We start from the raw sequence: 21,941 nt of genomic DNA, 5'->3' as shown, positions 1-21,941 counted from the left end.
CCTGGGAAGTCTGCGGACTGGCGGCTGCTCTGGCCAAACTCCTGCAGCTGGGCCTGCTGGCTCAGCTGCTCCTTCTGCAGGTTCTCGTACCAGTGGGTCACCTCGGCCCGCAGGTCAGCCACCTGGTCACTGGGGTACATCTCGATGGTCATCTGGAGAGCAGATAGATAGATACTTTTATTGATCCCCAAGGGGAAATTCAAGGAAATTCACAACACACACCACACGTTTTTAATAGTGTACATGTATATTTAGCTTCAGATTTTCCTATTCCTTATAGAAATAAAAATTGTCGGCCTGTCTGCTGTACCTGCCCTTCCTTGTCTGTCTACCAGTGTGTGATCCCACCTGGTCTGTGTACCTGTGTGTGTCCCACCTGGTCTGTGTACCTGTGTGTGATCCCACCTGGTCTGTGTACCTGTGTGTGTCCCACCTGGTCTGTGTACCTGTGTGTGATCCCACCTGGTCTGTGTACCTGTGTGTGATCCCACCTGGTCTGTGTATCCGTGTGTGATCCCACCTGGTCTGTGTAGCCGTGTCTGATCCTACCTTGTCGGGCAGACCTGCTGGCTGGCAGACGATCCTGAGAGGCAGAGACTGTTTGTCGCTGAGGGCCTTGAGGTGGCTGGTGATCCCCGTCCCCTCGATCTGCCACTGGCGCAGGTGGTAGGCGAACCTGCACAACCCAGGGCCGACCTCAGTAACGTTAGCGCCTTGATAATACATGTTATAGACACCACGCTCCAGCACCTTGATAAACATGTTATAAACACCACACTCCAGCACCTTGATAAACATGTTATAAACACCACGCTCCAGCACCTTGATAAACATGTTATAAACACCACGCTCCAGCACCTTGAGAAACATGTTATAAAGACCACACTCCAGCACCTTGATAAACATGTCATAAACACTACATTAAACGTGCTATTACTAGTATGCGCAGAATGCAACAGAACATCCATGCTTGTTTATGGTTGAGCACGCATGTTTGCATTTAAAGTGTTAATGTGTTATGATGTGGGTTTATGATGGCGCATATTCAAGTGTGTGCATGTGTGTGTGATGAATTGTGCGTGCAAGCTTGTGCGTTTGTGTGTGTAATAAAAAGTGTGTGTACCTGCGTCGAAAGGCCTCCAGGTGTGTTTTGAGCATCAGCAGCCCCCTCTCGATGCTGGTGAGGCTGGGGTGGGCCTGGTGCTCCAGGTTAGCTGATGCCTTCAGCAGACTCTCCATGCACTTCCTAATGAACTCCTGTTCCTTCTCCAGACCTGTCTTACCAGCTGGGTGGGACACACACACACAAGCACACACACCAAATATGTCAGAGGTTTAAAATTATAGACATTATGATAAAACAGAGAGGAGGTTTACAAGCAAGTCTGAGAGGGTCAGGGGACTGAGCCTCAGGCAGGGCGAGGGGAGTGAGTCTCAGGCAGGGCGAGGGGAGTGAGTCTCAGGCAGGGTGAGGGGAGTGAGTCTCAGGCAGGGTGAGGGGACGGAGTAGGAGGGAGGTGAGGGGACGGAGTAGGAGGGAGGTGAAGGGACGGAGCAGGAGGGAGGTGAGGGGACTGACCGTTGATGTAGTAGGAGTTGATATACTGGATGGCGGCTCGACTGATGTCAGCTGACTGGGCTCGGAGAGCGATGCCCCACAGCTGGTCCATCCCACACAGCTGGTGACACAGAACAAGGGTTACTGATGCAGATGTGCATGTGTGTTTTTATGCCAGTGCATGTGCCAGTGTACGTGCATGCGTGTGTGCATTCATGTGAATTTGATTCTGCATGTGTGTGTGTGTCCGCGTACAAGCTTGAGTCTTCTGTCCATGTGTGAATGTAGTGTCTATGCGTCTGACATGTAGTGTGTGCGGGGGTACCTCACAGCTGGCGCTGGTGTCCAGCGCACTGGTGGCCAGGCGGGCCAGGTTGCAAAGGTGCTGGAACAGGTTGAGTCCTGTCATGCTGATGGTCTCTGGCTTCAGCTGGGGCATCTGGAAACACACCGTGACCACATTAACACCACCACATTGTGTGTTTCTCATCTTCACCACGCACAGGTGCTTGTAGGTCTCCATGGTAACTAAACGCACGCCCGTGTTTGCGTACGTGCGTGTGTGCGTGCGTGCGTGCGTGTTCCTCACCTTCTCCAGTAAGAGGTTCTTGTAGGTCTCCATGGTAACTAAACGTGTGTGTGTGTGTGTGTGTGTGTGTGTCTCCATGGTAACTAAACGTGTGTGTGTGTGTGTGTGTGTGTGTGTGCGTGCGTTCCTCACCTTCTCCAGGAAGAGGTGCTTGTAGGTCTCCATGCCCATGGCGTGCTGGTCCTTGCTGCGGACCTGATTGAGGAACCAGTGCAGCGCGTCATCGTAGCACTCGGCGTCCTCCACCAGACAGTGCCACAGGATGTCCACCTGCTCCAGGCTCAGCCCTGAGGGACGCCACACAGCACCGTCAGCACCACCGCCTGGTGCACCCCCCCACCGACCCCCCGAGGAGGTACCATAAACACACACCTACACTGGGGCCAGTTATTGACGGATCCAACCTTTGTTTCTCACATTGAGATTCAAAGGATCGATTGAGTGGCTGACCAAGCGACAAGTTGTTAAACGGGGGAAATTCTCTATAAAGAACCAGAAGTCTTCAACTTCCTGCTAATAACACGGTTCCACAGTAGTGGAAGCAGAGGTTATCCTGCTACAACAGGGGTCTACTGACCCTTTAAGCACAGTGTTTGGCGGTTATCTAACGCCATAAAAGAAGCGTGTTTGTATTGAATGTTTTCTTATTTTTCTACTGCTGGTCATTGGACTGAATCTCTTCCTGTCCATCCGGATGTAACCTGTTCAGTACGCATCAACTGAGCAGCTTCTCAGCCACTTTAGTGGTGTACAGTAACAGGGGATGTCCTTCTGTTGTTAGAAGCAGTCATCCGTAGAACACACACACACACACACACACACACACACACACACACACACACACACACACACACACACACACACACACACACACACACACACACACACACACACACACACACACACACACACACACACACACACGTTCGGGGGAGGGGGTCATGTTACATGGGTCAGCTACTGAATCTGAAATCTGACCTGGCGGAGAGACAAGGTTCTGGGGAATCCAACTCACAAACAGCCAGACGAACGAATGAACAGGCCTGTGTTTAAGCTTTTGGTTTCGAGAACGACGATACGGTTAGAGAGAGGATAAAGACTAAAGCTCAGAGCAGCAGCTTGGTGTTTGCAGACTGCTTAAGGAGATTTGGTGTGTATTCTAACATGCACAATCTAATAAAAGGATTCAAATTGAAGGAGTACCATTTAGGTGCAGTTTTCTGTGCTAGAAGGGCAAGATAGTCTGGGTGTGATGGTTTGACTGTTTGACTCCCAGCTGAAAGGTTCTTGGTTCGAACCAGAATGTCTGAGCAAGATGCCCCTTAACTCCTACCTGCTCCTTAATGACATGTATCTGAATTCACCTAGTTGCTTTGGATTATGTTGTCTGCTAAATGACTAGACATGGGAATACTAAATAGTAGGGGTGGCTTCTCCAATTGTTCCAGGAGGGCTTTTACTTTGAAGGGCTGGACAGAGGCATGTGTTTCATGACTTGAGTGCAGGAGGTGCAGGTGGAGGCAGTGGTCTTACTGAAGTGATCTGGGGATCCCAGGGTGGAGAAGACACAGGTGAGGAACTGCAGACGGACCTGCACCTCCGCACTGTGACTGTATCTGCAGAAACACAAGAGATACAAACCATCAACATCTACTCACATCAGAGCTACATGCCATCAAATCACATCAGAGATACATGCCATCAGCATCTGAACACCAGAGATACGAACCATTGATTCATTCCCTAGAGATGATCCTATTCTGAGGAGCTGAAGGCTAATGGTAGGAGGTTCTTTCATTACACTTCAACTCACAGTGCAAACTTGTGTCTGTGCTCGCGGATCTCCTGGATGTAGTGCAGCAGGTTGTCGAAGAACAACTTCATCATGTGCAATTCCTTCTCCGCCCACCTGAGCAGAAAACATGCATACATTCACGTCTTTATTGGACAGGTACACACACAAATCGTTACTTGTACAGACACATACATACACATTTTTCCTGGATAGGTACAGGTACCCACACACACGTTTTACCTGGACAGGTACACGCATACATGCACACACACACTCAAGACCCTTGAGAGCATAAGGGGGTGCCACCTACATAGTGATCCAGTGGGTGTCGTAGCTGGAGCCAAACTGTTGAAAAGTGCCAAAAAGTTTCGGTAGCAGTCGTAAAGAGACGACCACAGACCTGAGGGGAGGGAAAATATAGATTTCAACATCAAACGTGACCATATGTTTACATTATATATCCATCCATTCATATACATGGCCATAGATGGATAAAAGGTATTATGTGTAAGAAATTAATTCTCTTCTCTGGCCCCTTTGGCCGTTAAGCGAGGCAACTCTCTTGGGCGCTTCACAGGGTGCAACCCCAGTAGCCTACCATTCCTGTCTGATTGTTTTAGTCCATTCTACGTGCCTAATTGCCTTGCAATCATCGGAAAAGAGGAAGAAATTGGAGTGGTGGATTACGCCGTAGACATACGAGTTTCCTGCACTTCCAACGGTCCGTCTCTCCAACATGCATGTCATTCGCAACAAGTTAGGTAAGCTGGAAGCGTGGTAAACTCAAAAAATAAATAAATGTTCATCCTAAATCCAAAATAAAAATAGGGAATGTCTCACTTTTCAAGTTAAATTACAACCTATTGATGTATTGGATACAATTATAAAGCGTTTCATGCATGTTCAGGTCCTACACCTAACATTTTACCCTCAGATTCTACAGTCTTAACATTGGCTAGGTTACGAAGAGAGGCGCGGCCACAGAGATCAAGGTGTGACATCACTCTTACCTGTGGTGTGCAAGGTTGTCAAGGCAACCCTCAATGAAGCGCATGCGGATCTGTCGGTCGGTAAACCAGCAGACCAGCGAGCAGAGCAGCTTCTCTGCCTCACTGATCAGACCCTCAGACAGGTGGATCTGATAAAGAGACAGGGAGACCAACAGAGGGTAAGAGAAAATCTTGAATGAGCTGTAGAATATAAAACTAATTAAAGAGCTATGGCTTAAAATAGCTGAATGTGTTCACAGAAGATTTGGCCACAATGTCCAATATAACACATTGACCAGAAGATATTGTACTAAACTATATTTCATTAATGCAAATCTTCTTAATGAGACATGACAAGACTAGCCTGTTAAAGAAGTAGGGATGAGAGTTTAAAGTCATGCTGTTAAGGGTAGTAGGAGAGGAGTTTAAAGTCATGCTGTTAAGGGTAGTAGGAGAGGAGTTTAAAGTCATGCTGTTAAGGGTAGTAGGAGAGGAGTTTAAAGTCATGCTGTTAAGGGTAGTAGGAGAGGAGTTTAAAGTCATGCTGTTAAGGGTAGTAGGAGAGGAGTTTAAAGTCATGCCGTTGAGGGTAGTAGGAGAGGAGTTTAAAGTCATGCTGTTAAGGGTAGTAGGAGAGGAGTTTAAAGTCATGCTGTTAAGGGTAGTAGGAGAGGAGTTTAAAGTCATGCTGTTAAGGGTAGTAGGAGAGGAGTTTAAAGTCATGCCGTTGAGGGTAGTAGGAGAGCAGAGGGTTGAGAGTCATCCCAGAGTATAAAGTTGAGTGGTTGTGCCGTACCGCATCCTCGTCCTGAACGAGGTCCCACAGCAAGGTGTTCCCCTTCTTACACACGTTGTCCAGGTTGATGTCTGTGACCGCGTGGCCAGAGGAGTACTGGTGCTTGTGTACGGCCGGGCCTGCAGGGGGGCGCACGAGAGCATGGTCAGCCACACCAACACACAGACACACACACACCCGCTTCACATGTACACATTTAAAATAGAGGCAACAGTGATCATAATCGTCAGGAAAATCATAACCCCTGGTAAAAATCGCTTATGAACATAATATAATAATATGGCATGGCATGGAATGGAACGGTAGTGCTCGACCAAAGCACTCTAAACAGGCCAACCAATGAACGAATGGAGAGAGGGTGATGCAGTTGCCACGGCGACGCACCTTGCACAAGGTGTTCGTGGTAGATGGAGGCCAGGTTGGGGAGGTGCTGCTGCAGGTGGGAGCTGAGCTCGGCGTGAGAGTTGATCTGGACTAGCTCCTCCTCGCAGCCCGACTCCTCGCCGTCAAAGTCGGCCATATTCTTCTCCGACTTGGCGCTGATCTGGGAGCTGCTGCAGCTCACGTCGTCTGCACTCAGCATGTCCTCCACCAGGTGGCTGCAGGGGGAGGGGGGGTGTTAGTAAAGTACACAAAACTCACCCTCACCGTATCTATCACAGTCTATTGTATGTCTATTCTATCACACGTCAAACACTTGTCTATCACACATCGATCACGTGAGTCTATTGTACACGGGTTTCCAGGCTCCTCACCCTTCATCGGGGAGGTGGTGATGATGGTGGTGGTGGTGGTGGTGGTGGTGCGGCGGGCCCATGAAGCGTCGGCAGTTGAAGAGATCGCTGCCCATGGCGTCCCCTAGAAAGTCTCCGGGCCGCGGCAGGCAGGGGCCCTCGGGGGGCCCCTGGACCCCCTGCGAGGGTCCCATGTCCGGCTGCTGCTGGGGCTGCTGGTGGGGGAGTGCGTCCCTCTCGGGCCCCTCCAGTCGTCCTGACGACGAGGCCGAGCACGCCTCCAGCATCCTCATGCGGCTCTCCAACGACGTTGAGGCAACCGCCGCCATGGCCGCCGCCGTCTCGGGGCTGAACGGCAGCACCTTGGGCTTGGGCCCGCCCCCCGCCACCCCGCTAGTCCCTGCCTCCTGGCCCGGCCCCTCCCCCAACGCCTCGCCGGCCTTCCTCTTCCTGGCCTCTGGTGCTTCCCGGGGCGGCCGGGGACCCTCCCCTGCCACCGGCCCCGCCCCTGCACGACTCCGCCCCTCCCCACCACCCTCCTCTTCATCATCGTCGTCGTCATCGTCTTCATCGTCCTCATCATCCTCTTCCTCCTCCTCCTCCTTGAGGGCCTCGCTGTCGGCCATGTCCTCAGAGTGCATCTCGCTGCCGGGGCTGCCTGCCGATTGGCTGGCGTTGCTGGATGCGCCGCCCTGATTGGTGGATGCCTCGCTGCGGCCACTGCTGCTGCCCTCCTCCACACTGTTGGCCGTCTCGTCTGAACTGCCCTGCATAGACTCCTGTATTATAGATATATATATATTTAAAAAAAAATTATATATATATATATATATATATATATATATAAATAATAATTATACATTCAAATCTTGAATCCCATTACGTCTAAAAGAACTAAAAATAATAATAACATAGCGTGCTATAAATATAGTTCGTATCAGAGTGTGTGTGTACCTCTGTATCAGAGAGTCTCTGCTGGCCTCTCTTGCTGCCGCTCATCATCTGGTCGTCCATTTCCATGTCGCTACCTCCACTCTGCTGCGTGTCACTGCTGTCAGGACTTGCTGCCGGGGACCCTACACACACACACACACACACACTTAGTCTCCATCATGAACTGAGGCAATGGAACCTGTGACCCTTATCCAGTGAACCAGCAGAACAGTGGAGTAGGGGTATGTGGTCCCATTAGTGCATCGTTTCTAGAAATCATATCATTGGTTTTGCTTATTAGGACAGGACAAGCCAAAAACGTACTGGGTGTGAACCCCAATATCAGAAGGCATTAGCTCAGGTGGTAGAGCGGGTTGGCTGGTAACTGCAAGGTCGCTGGTTCGATCCCCGGCTCCGCCTAGCTGAGTGTCGTGTGTCCCTGAGCAAGACGCCTCACCCTGACTACTCCTGACCAGCTTCCTGTCGCCCTGCGTGGTTGACTCCGCCATCAGTGTGTGAATGTGTGCATAAATGGGTGAATGTCAGTCAACACTGTAAAGCGCTTTGGATAAAAGCGCTATATAAATGAGGACCATTTACCATACATCAAAACCAGTAGTCCTCGAGCAAGAAACCTCAACCCCTATTTGCTCCTTAAAGTCAAAGTAAACCCGCGTTTTAGCTGGAGGACTTCCGTCTTCCAGTTTTATAAATTGCAATCTGAGCCGTCCTGACAGTTTTTAGAAGGTTTTAGAAATGACAGACACTTTCTTGCTGGGGTAAACCTTCCCTTCAATGACTGTATCAAAAATGAACTCATTAATTAAATTAAGTGAGAACTACAGAGAGGGGGGAGCGGGGGGAACAGACCTTTCTTGTTGCCCATGGGCAGGTTGGTGTTGAGGAGGGAGGCAAAGGAACTCTGCTTGGAGAGCTGGGCCTTGGCTGCTAGGGCGTTGTTCCACAGAGCCTTGATTAGCATGGAGGCTAGGTACAGGGTCTGGACCAACACACACACACACACACTCATTATTATCATGAACATGGAGACAAGCTAAAGGGGCTGAAATTCACACACACACAATCATTATGATTAGCATGGAGGCTCGGTACAGGCTCCTGAACACACACATTCATTGTTATGATTAGCATGGATGTGCGGTTGTGTGTACCTGTGGGCATGTGTGTGTGCGTACCTGCTCGGTATGGGTGCTGGGGTGCAGTCCAGACACCAGGTTGAGGACATGTCTGAGGGGGACGGGGTCCAGGTTCTTGATGAGTGAGGGGAACAGGTCGTGGATATAGCGGCTGCAGTGCTTTAACTGGAGCACAGGACAAAAAAAGGGATATGAATGTGTATAGCTAACGTGCCAAAGCTACATTTGCATGCTAGTCTATAGCTTACGTGCTAGCGCTACATGTGAATGTGTGTATATAGCTCACGTACTACATGCAGCCCTACACACACATATATATATACATACACACATACATACATACATACATACATACATATATTAGGGGTGTAACGATACACGTATTCGTACCAACATTTTTCGGTACGGGTCTAACGGTTCGATGCACTTTTCATTTCGGTATGTACCGAAAAAAAAAATGTTTTTATTGATTATCACACTCTGTGACTGTCTTGTCTTGTCCTGATGTTTTCTGTTGAGGACCACAATGTAAATAAGACCTGGACTTTATTGTGTTTTTATCCTCAATTGTATTTGATGTCTTTTCATTTGTGTAAGGCATTTGTTTGATACAATTTCATAAATCAAATCCAAAATCAAATAAAAAAAATTTGTTTAAAAAAAACTGCTGTACCGAAAAACATACCGAACCGTGACTTAAAAACCGACGTACATAACGAATGGTGACTTTTGTGTATCGTTACACCCCTAATATATATATATATATATATATATATATATATACATACATACATACATACATACATACATACAAGTGCTGTCCGGTAAAAATGTTAACGGCGTTATCACAAACCCATTTTAACAGTGTCAATTTTTTTATCGCAAGATTAACGTTATTTTTTTTTACCCTTTTATTGATGGACAGTGTTACATTGTGTGAGAGATTATTTGCTCCAAGTGTGAATGACTGCTGCTCCAAGTGAGAATGTTAGTGTGAAATTGAACACTACAGTATATGCCAATGTTGTTTTCAATAAAAAAACATTTGCATAAAGCAAGCCGATCCACTTTTCTTATCCATGTTGATAAGAGTATTAAAATGATTAAAAAAAAAATAATGGGACAAAAAGAAATCAAGGGACATTTAGAATAGATAACAATATGTGATTAATTGCGAGTTAACTATGACATTAATGAGATTAAACGCAATTAAATATTTAAATCGTTTGACAGCACTCATATAGCCAACCAACCTGCGCTGCGGCCCAGATGCAGTCGACATGCTGCGTACTGAGCCTTCCCTCTGCAGCCAGGAAGTTCAGGATGACCTGGCACTGCTTGATAATCTGGAACACAAACAGAAAGTGTCTTACTCTCAGCAGCTGGGATTGATCTAGACATTGGTCAATGTTAAATAGAGAAGGATGTTACAGTTGAAAATCTGACCTCTATGTGCAGGTTGGGTCCGAATATGTGCTCCACCACGTTGTTGTTGATGAGCCAGTCAGCCAGCTCCTTGGCTATGGACCTGGGCCACAACGGAGATGAGGAACACATCAGAACCATCAGAGAGAAAACACACACAACTGCCAGCTAGTTTCATCAGTACTCGGATAGGAAGTGCAGAGGGAGCTTCATCTGAAGTCATTGATAAACTGAAGTACTTTACATCTTTAATCCTTGCTGTGGGTACTTAAGTCCTGTAACTAAAGTATTCTATTGCTAAAGTGCCTTACATCTTTAATCCTTGCTGTGGGTACTTAAGTACTGTAACTTAAGTATTCTATTGCTAAAGTACTTTACATCTCAGGTACAGCGTGGACTCACGTTTCCGTGTCGGAAACCAACGACTCGTTGTTGCAGACGTCGTTGAAGGTGTGGAGCTGGTTCTGAGGAAAGACACACGCTACACGTGAACACACTGAGGAGAAGCGTGCATGTGTGTGTGTGTGCATATGTTCGCTCGTGTGTGCGTGATAAACGAGGAACACCGTCATAGCCAGTGTTGGGACACAAATACTATCAACCGTTGCTATTGGTGGGTATAAACTCTGTGCTACAGGACTGAATGTAGATGATTCTCGCTCCTCTGTGGATGAATCCACGCAAGAATGGCGATGCTTATCTTCCATGATTCTGACCTGCTTCACAACATTCAAACCACATTTTCTTTCATTTTTGTGTGTTCACATTAAAGCAATCAGTTGATACAACTTTCTCAAATTTCAAAAAGACAAACAAATACACACGTTACTCTTTCATGTCATCATTTAGCACACGTCGCAAAGCAGACTGGAGTAGATCGTTTCTCCGAGAATCAGTTGTGAATCTAATCATGACCTCAAGAATCGAACTTGGATCGGCTCGTGGGACCGCGAAAGAGGCTGGTGCAAGGAGGCCGGGACTCACCGTGACCTGGCTGAGGCCGGCCAGCCGCATGGTGAGGGTGGGGGACATGAAGTACTTGAAGGCCAAGTCCAGGCTCTCCTTGTCGAAGCACAGAGCGCTGTCCAGGGGCTCCTTCACTGTGCTCCACATCAGGTCTGCCATGTTCCTGGCAGCGCTTTGACGCAGCTCCTGGTCCGACAGCTTGCACAGGTAGCTGGGGAGAGAGAGAATAGAGGAACGGTCAGGGCCATCGTGATTCATCATCCTGGTGGTTAGTTCATGTCGATCTAGACGCTAGGACATAAACAACCTAGTGACATTTTATACTGCCTAATCGGCTCGTATTGAAGTGCAGAAGAGTGTAATTGGTTAGAAAGGAGCCCTCTGTTGGCTACATTCCACTATGTGATTGTAGTGTACCCTCACATCAAGAAATGGGAGAAATTGTTATTTTTGACTAGAAAATATATCTGTATCTATCTATATATAAATAACCATGCACATGAGAACATAATGGATAAATATAATGAAGTTGCATCTTTAGCAAGGCTACAGAAGAATATAAGAGTTTCTGACCATGTTAACCAGTATCAAAAACAAAAACGTAAAAAGAAACCACAGGCTATCAACCTGCCATTTCGTAATGACAGCAGCAAGTCAGGAAAGATGCAGCAAAGGGCATCAAACAGGTGTGTGTGTGTGTGTGTGTGTGTGTGTGTGTGTGTGTGTGTGTGTGTGTGTGTGTGTGTGTGTGTGTGTGTGTGTGTGCGTGTGTGTGTGTCTCTCTCACTGTCTGTCTGTCAGACGGTCTGTCGCCTGTGTCAGTTTGACTGTCTGCCTGTCACCATCACATCTGTCTGTCTGTCTATCCATCCCTGTGTGTCAGTCTGCCGGTCTGTCTGTCACCACATCTGTGTCTGTCGCCACTGAAGCTTGTAATCCGTCTGGCTCCTACAAGGTCATGTGAGGAGAGGCTGGCTGGGGCCCTGGCGACTGTTGCCATGGCGAGGGAAGCTCTTCCTAGCAACAGGCTATGAAGGCGGGAGCCAACAGCAAGCATTCCCTGCCTCTCTGTCTGACAGAGCGAGAGTGAGATTGTTCGGCTGCAGACTCGTGTCTTGTTGAAGACAGAATAATGAGAGGGGAAACGGCTGCCGTTGGTTGTGGTTAAGGCCAGCAAGCCCGGTGACTGGTGGAGCCATGTCGACCGTTTACCTCCTTCATTCAGCTACAAATGTTTATGGATGACATTTTGTGCTTGAGACACTGTTCTGATAAAAACAATTGGGGAGGGTTGAATACAGAAAGGTCGGGCAAAAACAATGAAGGAAACAAGAATTATCATTTGAAGACACTGCATTACACGCCAGTTTATTACATTTCCAATGGAAAGCGCAGGCCTTAACATCGCGTTGGGGTGTGTGGGTGTGAGCAATAGAAGTTGTTGCTCACGGGGGAGAAAAGTGTTGGAACAAAATGGAAGCCTTAACTCTAACCAAGTATGAAGTTGTGCTTGTTATCAAGGAGCGTGGTTGGTGTGTGTGTGTGTGTGTGTGTGTGTGTGTCCCTTTTCACTTGGTAATGCGAGTACTGCATCATCCTCCATTCTCATATTTCCATCACATCATTATCACAAAGCAGAGAGCATAATGGAGATATATAGATATAGACAGACATATGACGTATGGCCAACAGACATGATATGCCGATCAGTTCCAGGGCCTCACCGTATGACGTATGCACGGAAGGGCATGATGTGTTGCATGACTGCAGGGATGTGCAGCCATATTCGGATCTGAAGGCAAGCAGAAAACAACAATATAATAAACAACACCTCAATACAGACAATCCAGAACCAACCTGCAGTGAGCCATTTTACAAATAGACGCCTGTTGATGCAGTCTGGTCTGTTATTATCCCTCATGAATTTTGTTCATGAGGCCGGTACTTTAAAAAATTTAACAGCGCCCTTCAAACACAAGTCGTTGAACTTTATACTGGCAAGAACCACACTTCAAAACATTTAAATGGAAAATCAACAAAAGACAATTGAAGACAAACAATTCAAACAGAAATGTGTGAAAAAAAGTGGGAAATGCAATTAGTTCTGGTCAAAGCAAGCTAAATGTGTGGTGTAAAATATTCATGTATACAAAACAAAATTTGAAAATGCACAGACACAACGGTGTGTCTTCACACAGACACAACAGTGTTTTCACACAGAGCAAATAGATGGGTTGCAACAGCCCCAGGGTTTGGCATTTGTGCAATGGTCCACATAAAATATGGACCATTGCACCCTTCTCTGTTTATTTCAAGATGAAGCAGTTTGAAACATGAGGGCTGAGGGATGAGGAGCGTTTGTATGACCGCTTAAGCAGGAACTAGAAGAACACGGAGATGCTAGGTGTCATTGACCAACACCCACACATCGCAGTGACTGAATCGTAAGCCTATGAGAACACACCAATTTGATTTGCCCATACTGGAATAATCAATAAATTGATTAGTCCATTAAATTGATGGATTGAACCACTGTTGGTGTTGGATTGTATATATAAATGGGGAACTCTGGCAATTATTCTAAAGCAGTTTGAGTGACCACCAGTCTGAAAAGTGTATAAAGTCTAGTCCATTTTACACAACCATTAAAAAATATATATATATGAAATAAAAGTACATAGAATAGTACATACAATACAAGTACAATGTAATAACACATGATGATACTGTTATCAGCTTTATTCCGGGCAGGCACAAGAGTAAACCCGCCAGGGATGCGGAGCATGTTTACAGGTGACTCACGTTGGACACGATGGTGATGAAGGCATGGGCGATGGGGAAGGGTAGGCTGTCCGGGGCGCCCAGCTCAAAGCACTCCTTCATCAGGGACAGGCCGTGCTTTCCGCAGAACAGACACACATAGCGCAGCAGGTGGAGCGGCACCTCCACATCCTGGAAGACCAGAGGAGAGGGTTGAAGGAGGGCTCCCTAGTGTGGGGATGTGGTGGCCTGTGTGGGGTGGTGGTCTGTGTGGGGGTGGTGTTCTGTGTGAGGGTTGGTGGTCTGTCATCTCTTAAAGACCTCACCACTGCTGTGAACTTATATATGATAAAAATCTAACAGTGATTTAAAAGACCATTTCTCATGAGTACAAGCTTTCTCTCTCTCTCACACACACACACACACACACACACACACACACACACACACACACACACACACACACACACACACACACACACACACACACACACACACACACACACACACACACACACACACACACACACACACACACACGTTTATGTTTGGATATCAGCCATGCTTCCCATTTCACACTTATCTAGAAAAACTGCACAGATGTCACAGCAGCATAGGCTTTCCCAGGGATCAACAACAACACATGATCATCGTCTCTGAAAGAGCAGGTGCTTACATTCATGTCGCAGAAGGAGCCCAGGATGTTACTTTCGTGTGCAGATATGTCCTAGAGAGACAAACACAGGAGAGGCAAGAACATGTGTGATACTCTATACCAACAGCTACTTGAACAATAGCATGTGTTGTGTTTGTAGGCCGTGTGTGTGTACCTCTATAGTAGGGTGTGTATGCTGTACCTCTAAAGTAGGGTCTGTTGTGTATGTAGGCCATGTACCTCAATAGTAGGGTGCGTGTTGTGCTTGTAGGTCGTGTACCTCTATAGGAGGGTGTGTAGGCTGTACCTCAATAGTTGGGTGCGTATTGTGCTTGTAGGCTGTGTACAGGGGGAACTGGATCTGGAAGATCTTGGCCGTGCACATCAGCAGCTTCTCCTTCTCCTCGGTGCTCCACGAGGTCAGGGGGTCAGGGCATTCTGAGGCCTCGCTGGCGCTTCCCCCCGCCACAGGTCCAGACTCCCCACCAGCACCAGCCCCCGATCCACCACCACCACCACCATCAAGGTCCCCCAGGTCTGACGCTACAGCCTGAGCTTGGCCCGCCTGCTGGCTCGACCCCGGCCCCTGGTTCTGGTCGGGGCCGTCGCCGGCGTCCTCCTCGGCGGAGTCCCGCTCCACGTTGACGGGCTCGTCCTCCCCCGGCGAGGAGGGCCGAGGGAGCAGGGCGGCACTGCCTCCCCCACTGGCAGAGGCTCCTCCTCCCCACTCGGGAGACCCCGCCCCCACACCGGTGTGCGTGCGTCCATGTAGGGAGCAGAGCAGCTCCCTCAGGCCACTGATCTGGGAGACCACCAAGTTGATGAGGGCGTACACCAGCTGGTTGAACACCTCCAGGTGCTTGTACTCCTTGAAGCAGCACAGACATTGCCTGGGGAGAAGGTGGGAGAGATAGACAGCATAAAAAGCTCAAAACAACTATAATGTCCATGGTCTGTGTATGCATTTGTGAACATATAAACAAATACTAACAATTTCCTGTTGTCCACTGTTGCCATTTTCCAATAGTTTTGTGCTACCCTTGAGGTTTTCCATAGCCTGGTGAGGCCGGTGGATCTCGGTTTACAAATAACGACAAACAGTATGGTGGTCTAAAGTAGATACCACTAGGACTAAATAACTCATCAGCATGGGGCTCGTCCCTATACAGTCACACCCGAACACAGCAGAGTGAGTCGAGTCTTTCTCCTAAGCAGGCCACAATTAAACGTCCTATATGCGTTTCATGAAATGTGCATGCTTCTTTGTTTTATTTTAATTTCAAGAGTTAAAGGGGTATACTGTATTGAAGAGAAGGTTAATTGTATTAATGTATTAGTAATTGTGTGCTCTGATGTGCTAGTTGTACAGTTCTACATTAGTTGATATACCCAGCTTTTCCATTCTTCTATCTGTCCAAACTCAAAACCTACAACTCAATAATGTCATTCTTCAAGGGCAGTCTGTACTATCAAGGGATGGTGTGACTCTACAAGGCCGCCGTTTACACAAATATAAAAAGATATACGATATTAAAAAGAAGCACAAAGCTCAGGAGGAGCAGGGTTGCCACCTCCACCTCCACCTCCACACTGCTTACTAAATAACTGAGTGAGTGCCGTTTAGCATGAGAAGTTAATCGCTATGAAGGTCAATGCCCAAGGCTCCTGGGCCAGGAACATTCCTCTGCTGGATGAAGCAGCAGATCAGAAACAGCCCGAACTCAGACAGAGAGAAAACATCGTGTACGCTCTGGAACATGGGACTCGTTAGCATCGTCTGAGTCACAGAACGGAGAAACACGCTACAGACATCTCCGTTCCTCCAAAAAGAAGGGCAGCATACATATATGTCGATCAGCAGGAAAATCAACTATTAAAGATTTGCTGCTTATTGTTGCAGTGTAATGGAGATATTTGGTTCACTGATCATTATAAAAGGAATAGTTATGTTTTAATTGGCACATTTAAGACATCACTTTGGACTAATTGTTAGATTAACCGACGATGGCAATAATTGTTAGTTGCAGCCCTTCTTAAAAAGGTTGAAGTACACTTCTGTGACAAGTAGTCGCATTGGCCTCTACGTCACCGTTAAGCTACACCCTGGTTCTCCACATCACAGGTATACCTGCACCATGGGTCTCTACATCACAGGTATACCTACACCCTGGGTCTCTACATCACAGGCGTAGCCACACCCTGGGTCTCTACATCACAGGCGTAGCAACACCATGGGTCTATAAGTCACCAGGGTAGCTGCACCCTTGGTCTATATGTCACCAGGGTAGCTGCACCCTGGGTCTCCACGTCACATGCGTAGTAACATCTGTTGTGCAATGTTTTCAGGTTTATCTACAATAAGATTAGTTAAGGAGGTTCTCCTACATGCTCATTTATACAATGCATCATCTTCACAATATAAAAAGGATCACGGGATGTCACTGAAGAATAGCCCCCTCCCACATGCACTGTAATCCGGACACAGTAGGGCAGGGCTAGGTGTGAGTATGGTGGGTAAGGGGCAGTAGGGCAGGGCTAGGTTTAAGCAGGGTAGGTAAGGGGCAGTAGGGCAGGGCTAGGTGTGAGTATGGTGGGTAAGGGGCAGTATGGCAGGGCTAGGTGTGAGCAGGGTAGGGTAATAGGGCAGTAGTGCAGGGCTAGGTTTAAGCAGGGTAGGTAAGGGGCAGTAGGGCAGGGCTAGCTGTGAACAGGGTAGGTAAGGGGCAGTAGGGCAGGGCTAGCTGTGAGCAGGGTGGGTAAGGGGCAGTAGGGCTAGGTGTGAGCAGGGTGGGTAAGGGGCAGTAGGGCAGGGCTAGGTTTAAGCAGGGTAGGTAAGGGGCAGTAGGGCAGGGCTAGGTGTGAGTATGGTGGGTAAGGGGCAGTATGGCAGGGCTAGGTGTGAGCAGGGTAGGGTAATAGGGCAGTAGTGCAGGGCTAGGTTTAAGCAGGGTAGGTAAGGGGCAGTAGGGCAGGGCTAGCTGTGAACAGGGTAGGTAAGGGGCAGTAGGGCAGGGCTAGCTGTGAGCAGGGTGGGTAAGGGGCAGTAGGGCTAGGTGTGAGCAGGGTGGGTAAGGAGCAGTAGGGCAGGGCTAGGTGTGAGCAGAGTAGGTTAAGGGGAAGCAGGGACACTCACCTCTGGGTCCAGGAGCTGATGTACCCCAGGACTCGTAAGGCATGTTCCTTCTTCAGCTGGAAGCCTCCCTCGCTGCCGTCTGCATCCGATACTGTGGGGGAAGGACACGCACAAGTAGTGAGGCCTACTGTTCCCCTTGACCATTCATCTGTTAATCTCTTTTGTACATGCCTGGCCAATGTCCATCACAAGCATGAACGAAATATTCGCTCCATTTCATTTATTTATCTGCAATTTGTCCAAAGTGATAATAGTAATACAATGAGTGCGTTCAACCATGAAGATTCAACCCGAGAATAATGAGAGTACATACAATTACGATCAAATAAGCAAACGTTGTTAAGTGCTACATTATAGAGGAAAGACAGAGAAAGATTGTTATTGGGTTTTTATGGGCCACGATGCAGTCTGAACAGATGAGCCTTCAGTCTGCAGCGTAAGATGGGTAGGGTATCAGCTGTCCTGATACGGGGAGCTTGATCCACCTTTGTGGAGCCAGGACAGCAGGGCTAGGTAGGAGTTAATTTGACATCCAAATCTAATAACTTTAACTTCCTCTGCAGCTCATTGGTTATGCCTGACAACATGTCCAACCAATACGAAAGAAAACCCACCATGGTTCCACCAAGACAAAGGACAGGCTGACACACTGTGTGCCACTGTGTTTTTTTTTTTACCTTATTAGAGCCAATAAAATCCCAAAGGACTCAATCCCATTTCACCTACAATGAGAGAGGGACAGAAAGAGAGAGACATAGAGAAGGTCCAAGGAAGAGAGACCAAGGGAGAGCGAGAGAGAGACTGTTTCAATCCTGACCTTTTGTGTCATCAAACAAAGCCAGAAAGGATGGGCAGAGAGAGACGATAAGAAGCAAAGCAGACAGACAGTAAGGATCCATTTCTCTAGCCCTTTTCACACATGCACTGCAAACCTGAACTCACGTAGCCATCACCCCGAGGAGATGTGAGAACATAAATAGCCCAATCCGTTGGTACGGACCTTAGACAGAATTTCCCTGCCAGCTCCCTAGCACAAAGTCTGGGTAATGTCTGATTCAGCATATGCACGAAGAGAGCAGGTCATTGTCCAGAGAATTCCCAGCGATTAGATCCTGTTCTACATACTCCGGTACGGTAGGAGGCAGTAAATGCTTAGAAGAAGAAGAAAAATTCATAGCAAGTGTTTATGACATTTCTATTACACGACGAGCATGACACCAGAAGAACATGACATTTAGGATAAGTCTAAAATACATTTATCTATATAATTGGAAAAACAATGTCATGGTCTCGTCCGCCGTCTTGGATGTGCCGTGAACAAAACACTGAGTTTTCAACAGCGTACTTTTTGTGTCATAGTCTGCCTCCTGCACGCTTTCCCCAGGTGCCCCCCAACTAAACCAAACCGAACTTCCAGTATGTGAGAACACCTCAGACACGGAGAATCTCCTGCTGTGTGCTACATGTGGGACCCGGCGACTCCGGACAATTACCAGACATGGTCCAGACATCGTACAGAGTTTTCACAGTTCCATCAGAAGCTTTGATAACGGCCTCTGATGAAACTGATATCATGCAGCACTCTTGTCCTGATCCTGAAGCAGGGATCATGAATCACGGTGGTGGTGAGGGTGTTCAACTCCATGCTGAAAGGTACTACAGGTACCCCAGTCTACCTGTAGGCATCCTTTATTGCTTTATTCAGTCTGCTCCTTAATGCCCAGCATCTATTGTCATGGTTACAAATGCCTGCACCATATGAATAGCAATAGATTCTCTGCGATTACATCATTATTGATTCTCATTACTCTTGAAAACTTTCCAATTTCAATGGCCTATTATTCACACTATATGAAATGTAGTGTCATTTCATTATGGATAGTTGATGCATGGATACCGTAGTGCTTTGCAGTGCCACCACAGACAGTTCAACTCCCTTTGATAAATGAATAGTATTTATACAGTAGGAAAGGTGCAGAGGTTTGTAGATGAACACCCACTTGAAATAACTAATCCGTCTTCAATTCTATTTACTTTTTAGCAATCAAGACGTTGTCATTAATAAGCAGGTAGTGTTTGGCTGTCTGGCTCAAGGATCTCATAAGGCGGACTGTCGTCCTCGGGAATGAAACGCAGAACCTTTCAACTGGTCAAGAAAACCCCTAACCACTAGACACTATCCTTTACCCTCACAGTAGGTCAGCTCCCAGATCACAGCAATGACAACAAGTATTATTAATCACCATATAAACTGACAACATCTGAGGTTGCATTAAATTTAGACTTTGAGCTCAGTGGAAATCAAAAATGTGTAGTCAACTGGGATCAAACTGGTGTTTCCACTATGGTCTCGCTCCCTCGTTTAAATCCTCACACACAAGAAACATGCTTAAAGGTCAGAGGTTATGCAGAGAAAGTACAGCACATGGGCCTGCCAGTCTAGCAGGCACTCACATGGGAGACACAGCTGACAGCCCCCCAATAAACCACACACACAACCACCCCAATAAACACACACAAGGATTCGTATTGAAGATTTGACACACATGTACTAGGCCTATGTTCAGCAGGGAAAGCAATGTAGACTTCAGACAAATTCAGATGATCAAATAGAAAGGCAAACAAACACAAAAAGACAATGTCTAGCAATTCTGTGAGACAATCAGTTGTTATACAGTATTATCATCAGGGATTTGTAACTCTCAATGTTTTTTATTTTTGTGTGTCCCTATGAGTAAAGCAAAGAAAAACCTTATTACTTAGCAATACACCTTGAGTGACAGTGATATGTGGAACTAATGTGCAATAGCTTGTAAAAGATACAGACAACAAACAAAGCCTTGTTAATCAGCATGAACCACAGACCGCTCTGCTCCTCCAATATTGATCCGGTACTGCATTCCAATTTAGCCTCCTAGCTTTACCCTGAACCCAAGTTGAAGCCCATTGACAAGTAGCAGTTTAATGGCCAACTTGGTTCATCGATCAACAACCATCTATCCAATAGCACCAACACTAAACACCAACATAGAAGCCTGGTTGCAAAGGTCATTAAGCTGTCCCCTCATCTTGAACAAACATTTGCAAAACCACTAACAATAGGATGCTGTAGAGTAGACCCCTCAACCAGGGTTGCCCTCGGGGGCAAAATCGACGAAGAAGTCGATTTTGATGATAATTATTGCTCATCAACAAAGTTGATCAGAAATAGAAAAGCAAACCTCAGCGTCTTCCATTTCAAAGTAGAGCCGACTACAATATTAAAGAATTATTCTAAAAGAAAACAGTATAATATTAGTTCAGAGGCCACTGGCATATTAACAATGATGCTAAATTCAAATAGTATAATTGCGAAGTGCAATGGAAAACATTGGTGGTTTGGTGTCGATGAAGGGGTACTGGAGCCGTATTGATGTGAGGGGTACACAAGACAAAAGAGGAAACACTGCTGTGGATGATCCTACACCTACAGCGATACGTTTTCATGGATATTGTTGGAAGACTTTGAGGTTTTAGGGATATTATGTGCGAGCATCCTCAACACAATGGCTGGCAGTGGTCCTGACCAACACACCAAACAGAGTCGTGGACTGTGGTGGCAGATTCAACTTCTGACGCAAAACCTAACAAGTAGCCACGATCTGGTTGACACGTATAGGCTCCTATCTGGCTTCTATGTGTCTGCAATATAAACATGCTACAAGAACAGCTTAAAGCCACCTAGGAGCTTGCTTGAAGTGGATCTTGAAGATGACAGGCCCAACACACATCCAGCCATACATTTAGCTTACTGTTTGAAACCCGGTACAATGACATAGGAAAGATAAGCACTATAACCACATGGAAAATGACTGTCTATAACCCAGTCGTGGTACCGTAGACTTAAGATTGGTATACATATACGTAGAAAATTATGTTGCTAGACAGCCAGCCGCTAACATGCTAACAAGCTTCACTAAATAGAAGGCAGCAATGCTAACGTTTTTTTGACTTAGCTTAGCATTACCTTTCGGTGCAAAAAAAAATGTAACTTACTTTCATTTAACACCTCCACCAACTCGGCGCAGTTTTCACACATTGTTCATGAAGAAGGGCAGATCACCTGGTCACACCATGGCTCTGGAAATTGTTGACTGTCACAATTGGTTGGCAGCTGGTTGTTTTGGGGCCCAGTGGAAATAATTATTATTTAAGGTTAACTCTGTTGCAGGAACCAAAAACCCAGGGAGAACTGTCTGCAAAGAGTATGAGTTACGTTAAAAACAGGGATTGATTTACATCCCAAATGTGAGCGACACTGGAAGAAAGAGTCGAGTTTGTTGTCTCCAATCTGAGCGTTTAGTGGAGGGTAGACACGGCAACCATGTTGGAAAAGGGACTTTCGCTCGGCTCTTTCCGCCGTCTCCTCCGAAGCGTTCGGCTTTTTCCGTTAGTATCGCGGTGGTTGGTCC

At 46.9% G+C, this 21,941-nt stretch overlaps 1 protein-coding gene across 1 annotated transcript in view; it reads right to left on the bottom strand.

Annotated features, from left to right (window-relative positions):
- usp34 (ubiquitin specific peptidase 34) overlaps positions 1-21,843 on the bottom strand; it is a gene marked incomplete at its 3' end in the record, with an annotated part of 57,943 nt that extends 36,100 nt beyond the window's left edge. The window contains 26 exon segments of the mRNA XM_084465392.1: positions 2-152; positions 550-676; positions 1,124-1,286; positions 1,580-1,679; positions 1,884-1,997; positions 2,280-2,434; positions 3,681-3,763; positions 3,961-4,056; positions 4,253-4,342; positions 4,953-5,080; positions 5,728-5,846; positions 6,112-6,326; positions 6,483-7,240; positions 7,416-7,537; positions 8,265-8,394; positions 8,591-8,716; positions 9,805-9,897; positions 9,998-10,079; positions 10,379-10,440; positions 10,961-11,153; positions 12,667-12,734; positions 13,745-13,894; positions 14,379-14,429; positions 14,665-15,247; positions 17,491-17,581; positions 21,526-21,843. Of these exon segments, the coding sequence (XP_084321518.1) occupies positions 2-152; positions 550-676; positions 1,124-1,286; positions 1,580-1,679; positions 1,884-1,997; positions 2,280-2,434; positions 3,681-3,763; positions 3,961-4,056; positions 4,253-4,342; positions 4,953-5,080; positions 5,728-5,846; positions 6,112-6,326; positions 6,483-7,240; positions 7,416-7,537; positions 8,265-8,394; positions 8,591-8,716; positions 9,805-9,897; positions 9,998-10,079; positions 10,379-10,440; positions 10,961-11,153; positions 12,667-12,734; positions 13,745-13,894; positions 14,379-14,429; positions 14,665-15,247; positions 17,491-17,581; positions 21,526-21,568 (4,093 nt within the window). The 5' untranslated portion in view covers positions 21,569-21,843.
- Between the last annotated feature and the right edge of the window lie 98 nt (positions 21,844-21,941).

The sequence above is a fragment of the Micromesistius poutassou genome, assembly GCF_964030765.1.
Source record: "Micromesistius poutassou genome assembly, chromosome: 3".
Lineage (NCBI taxonomy): Eukaryota > Metazoa > Chordata > Actinopteri > Gadiformes > Gadidae > Micromesistius > Micromesistius poutassou.
The sequence above is the reverse complement of the archived record's forward strand: the minus strand, read 5'-3'. Positions and strand labels throughout refer to the sequence as shown.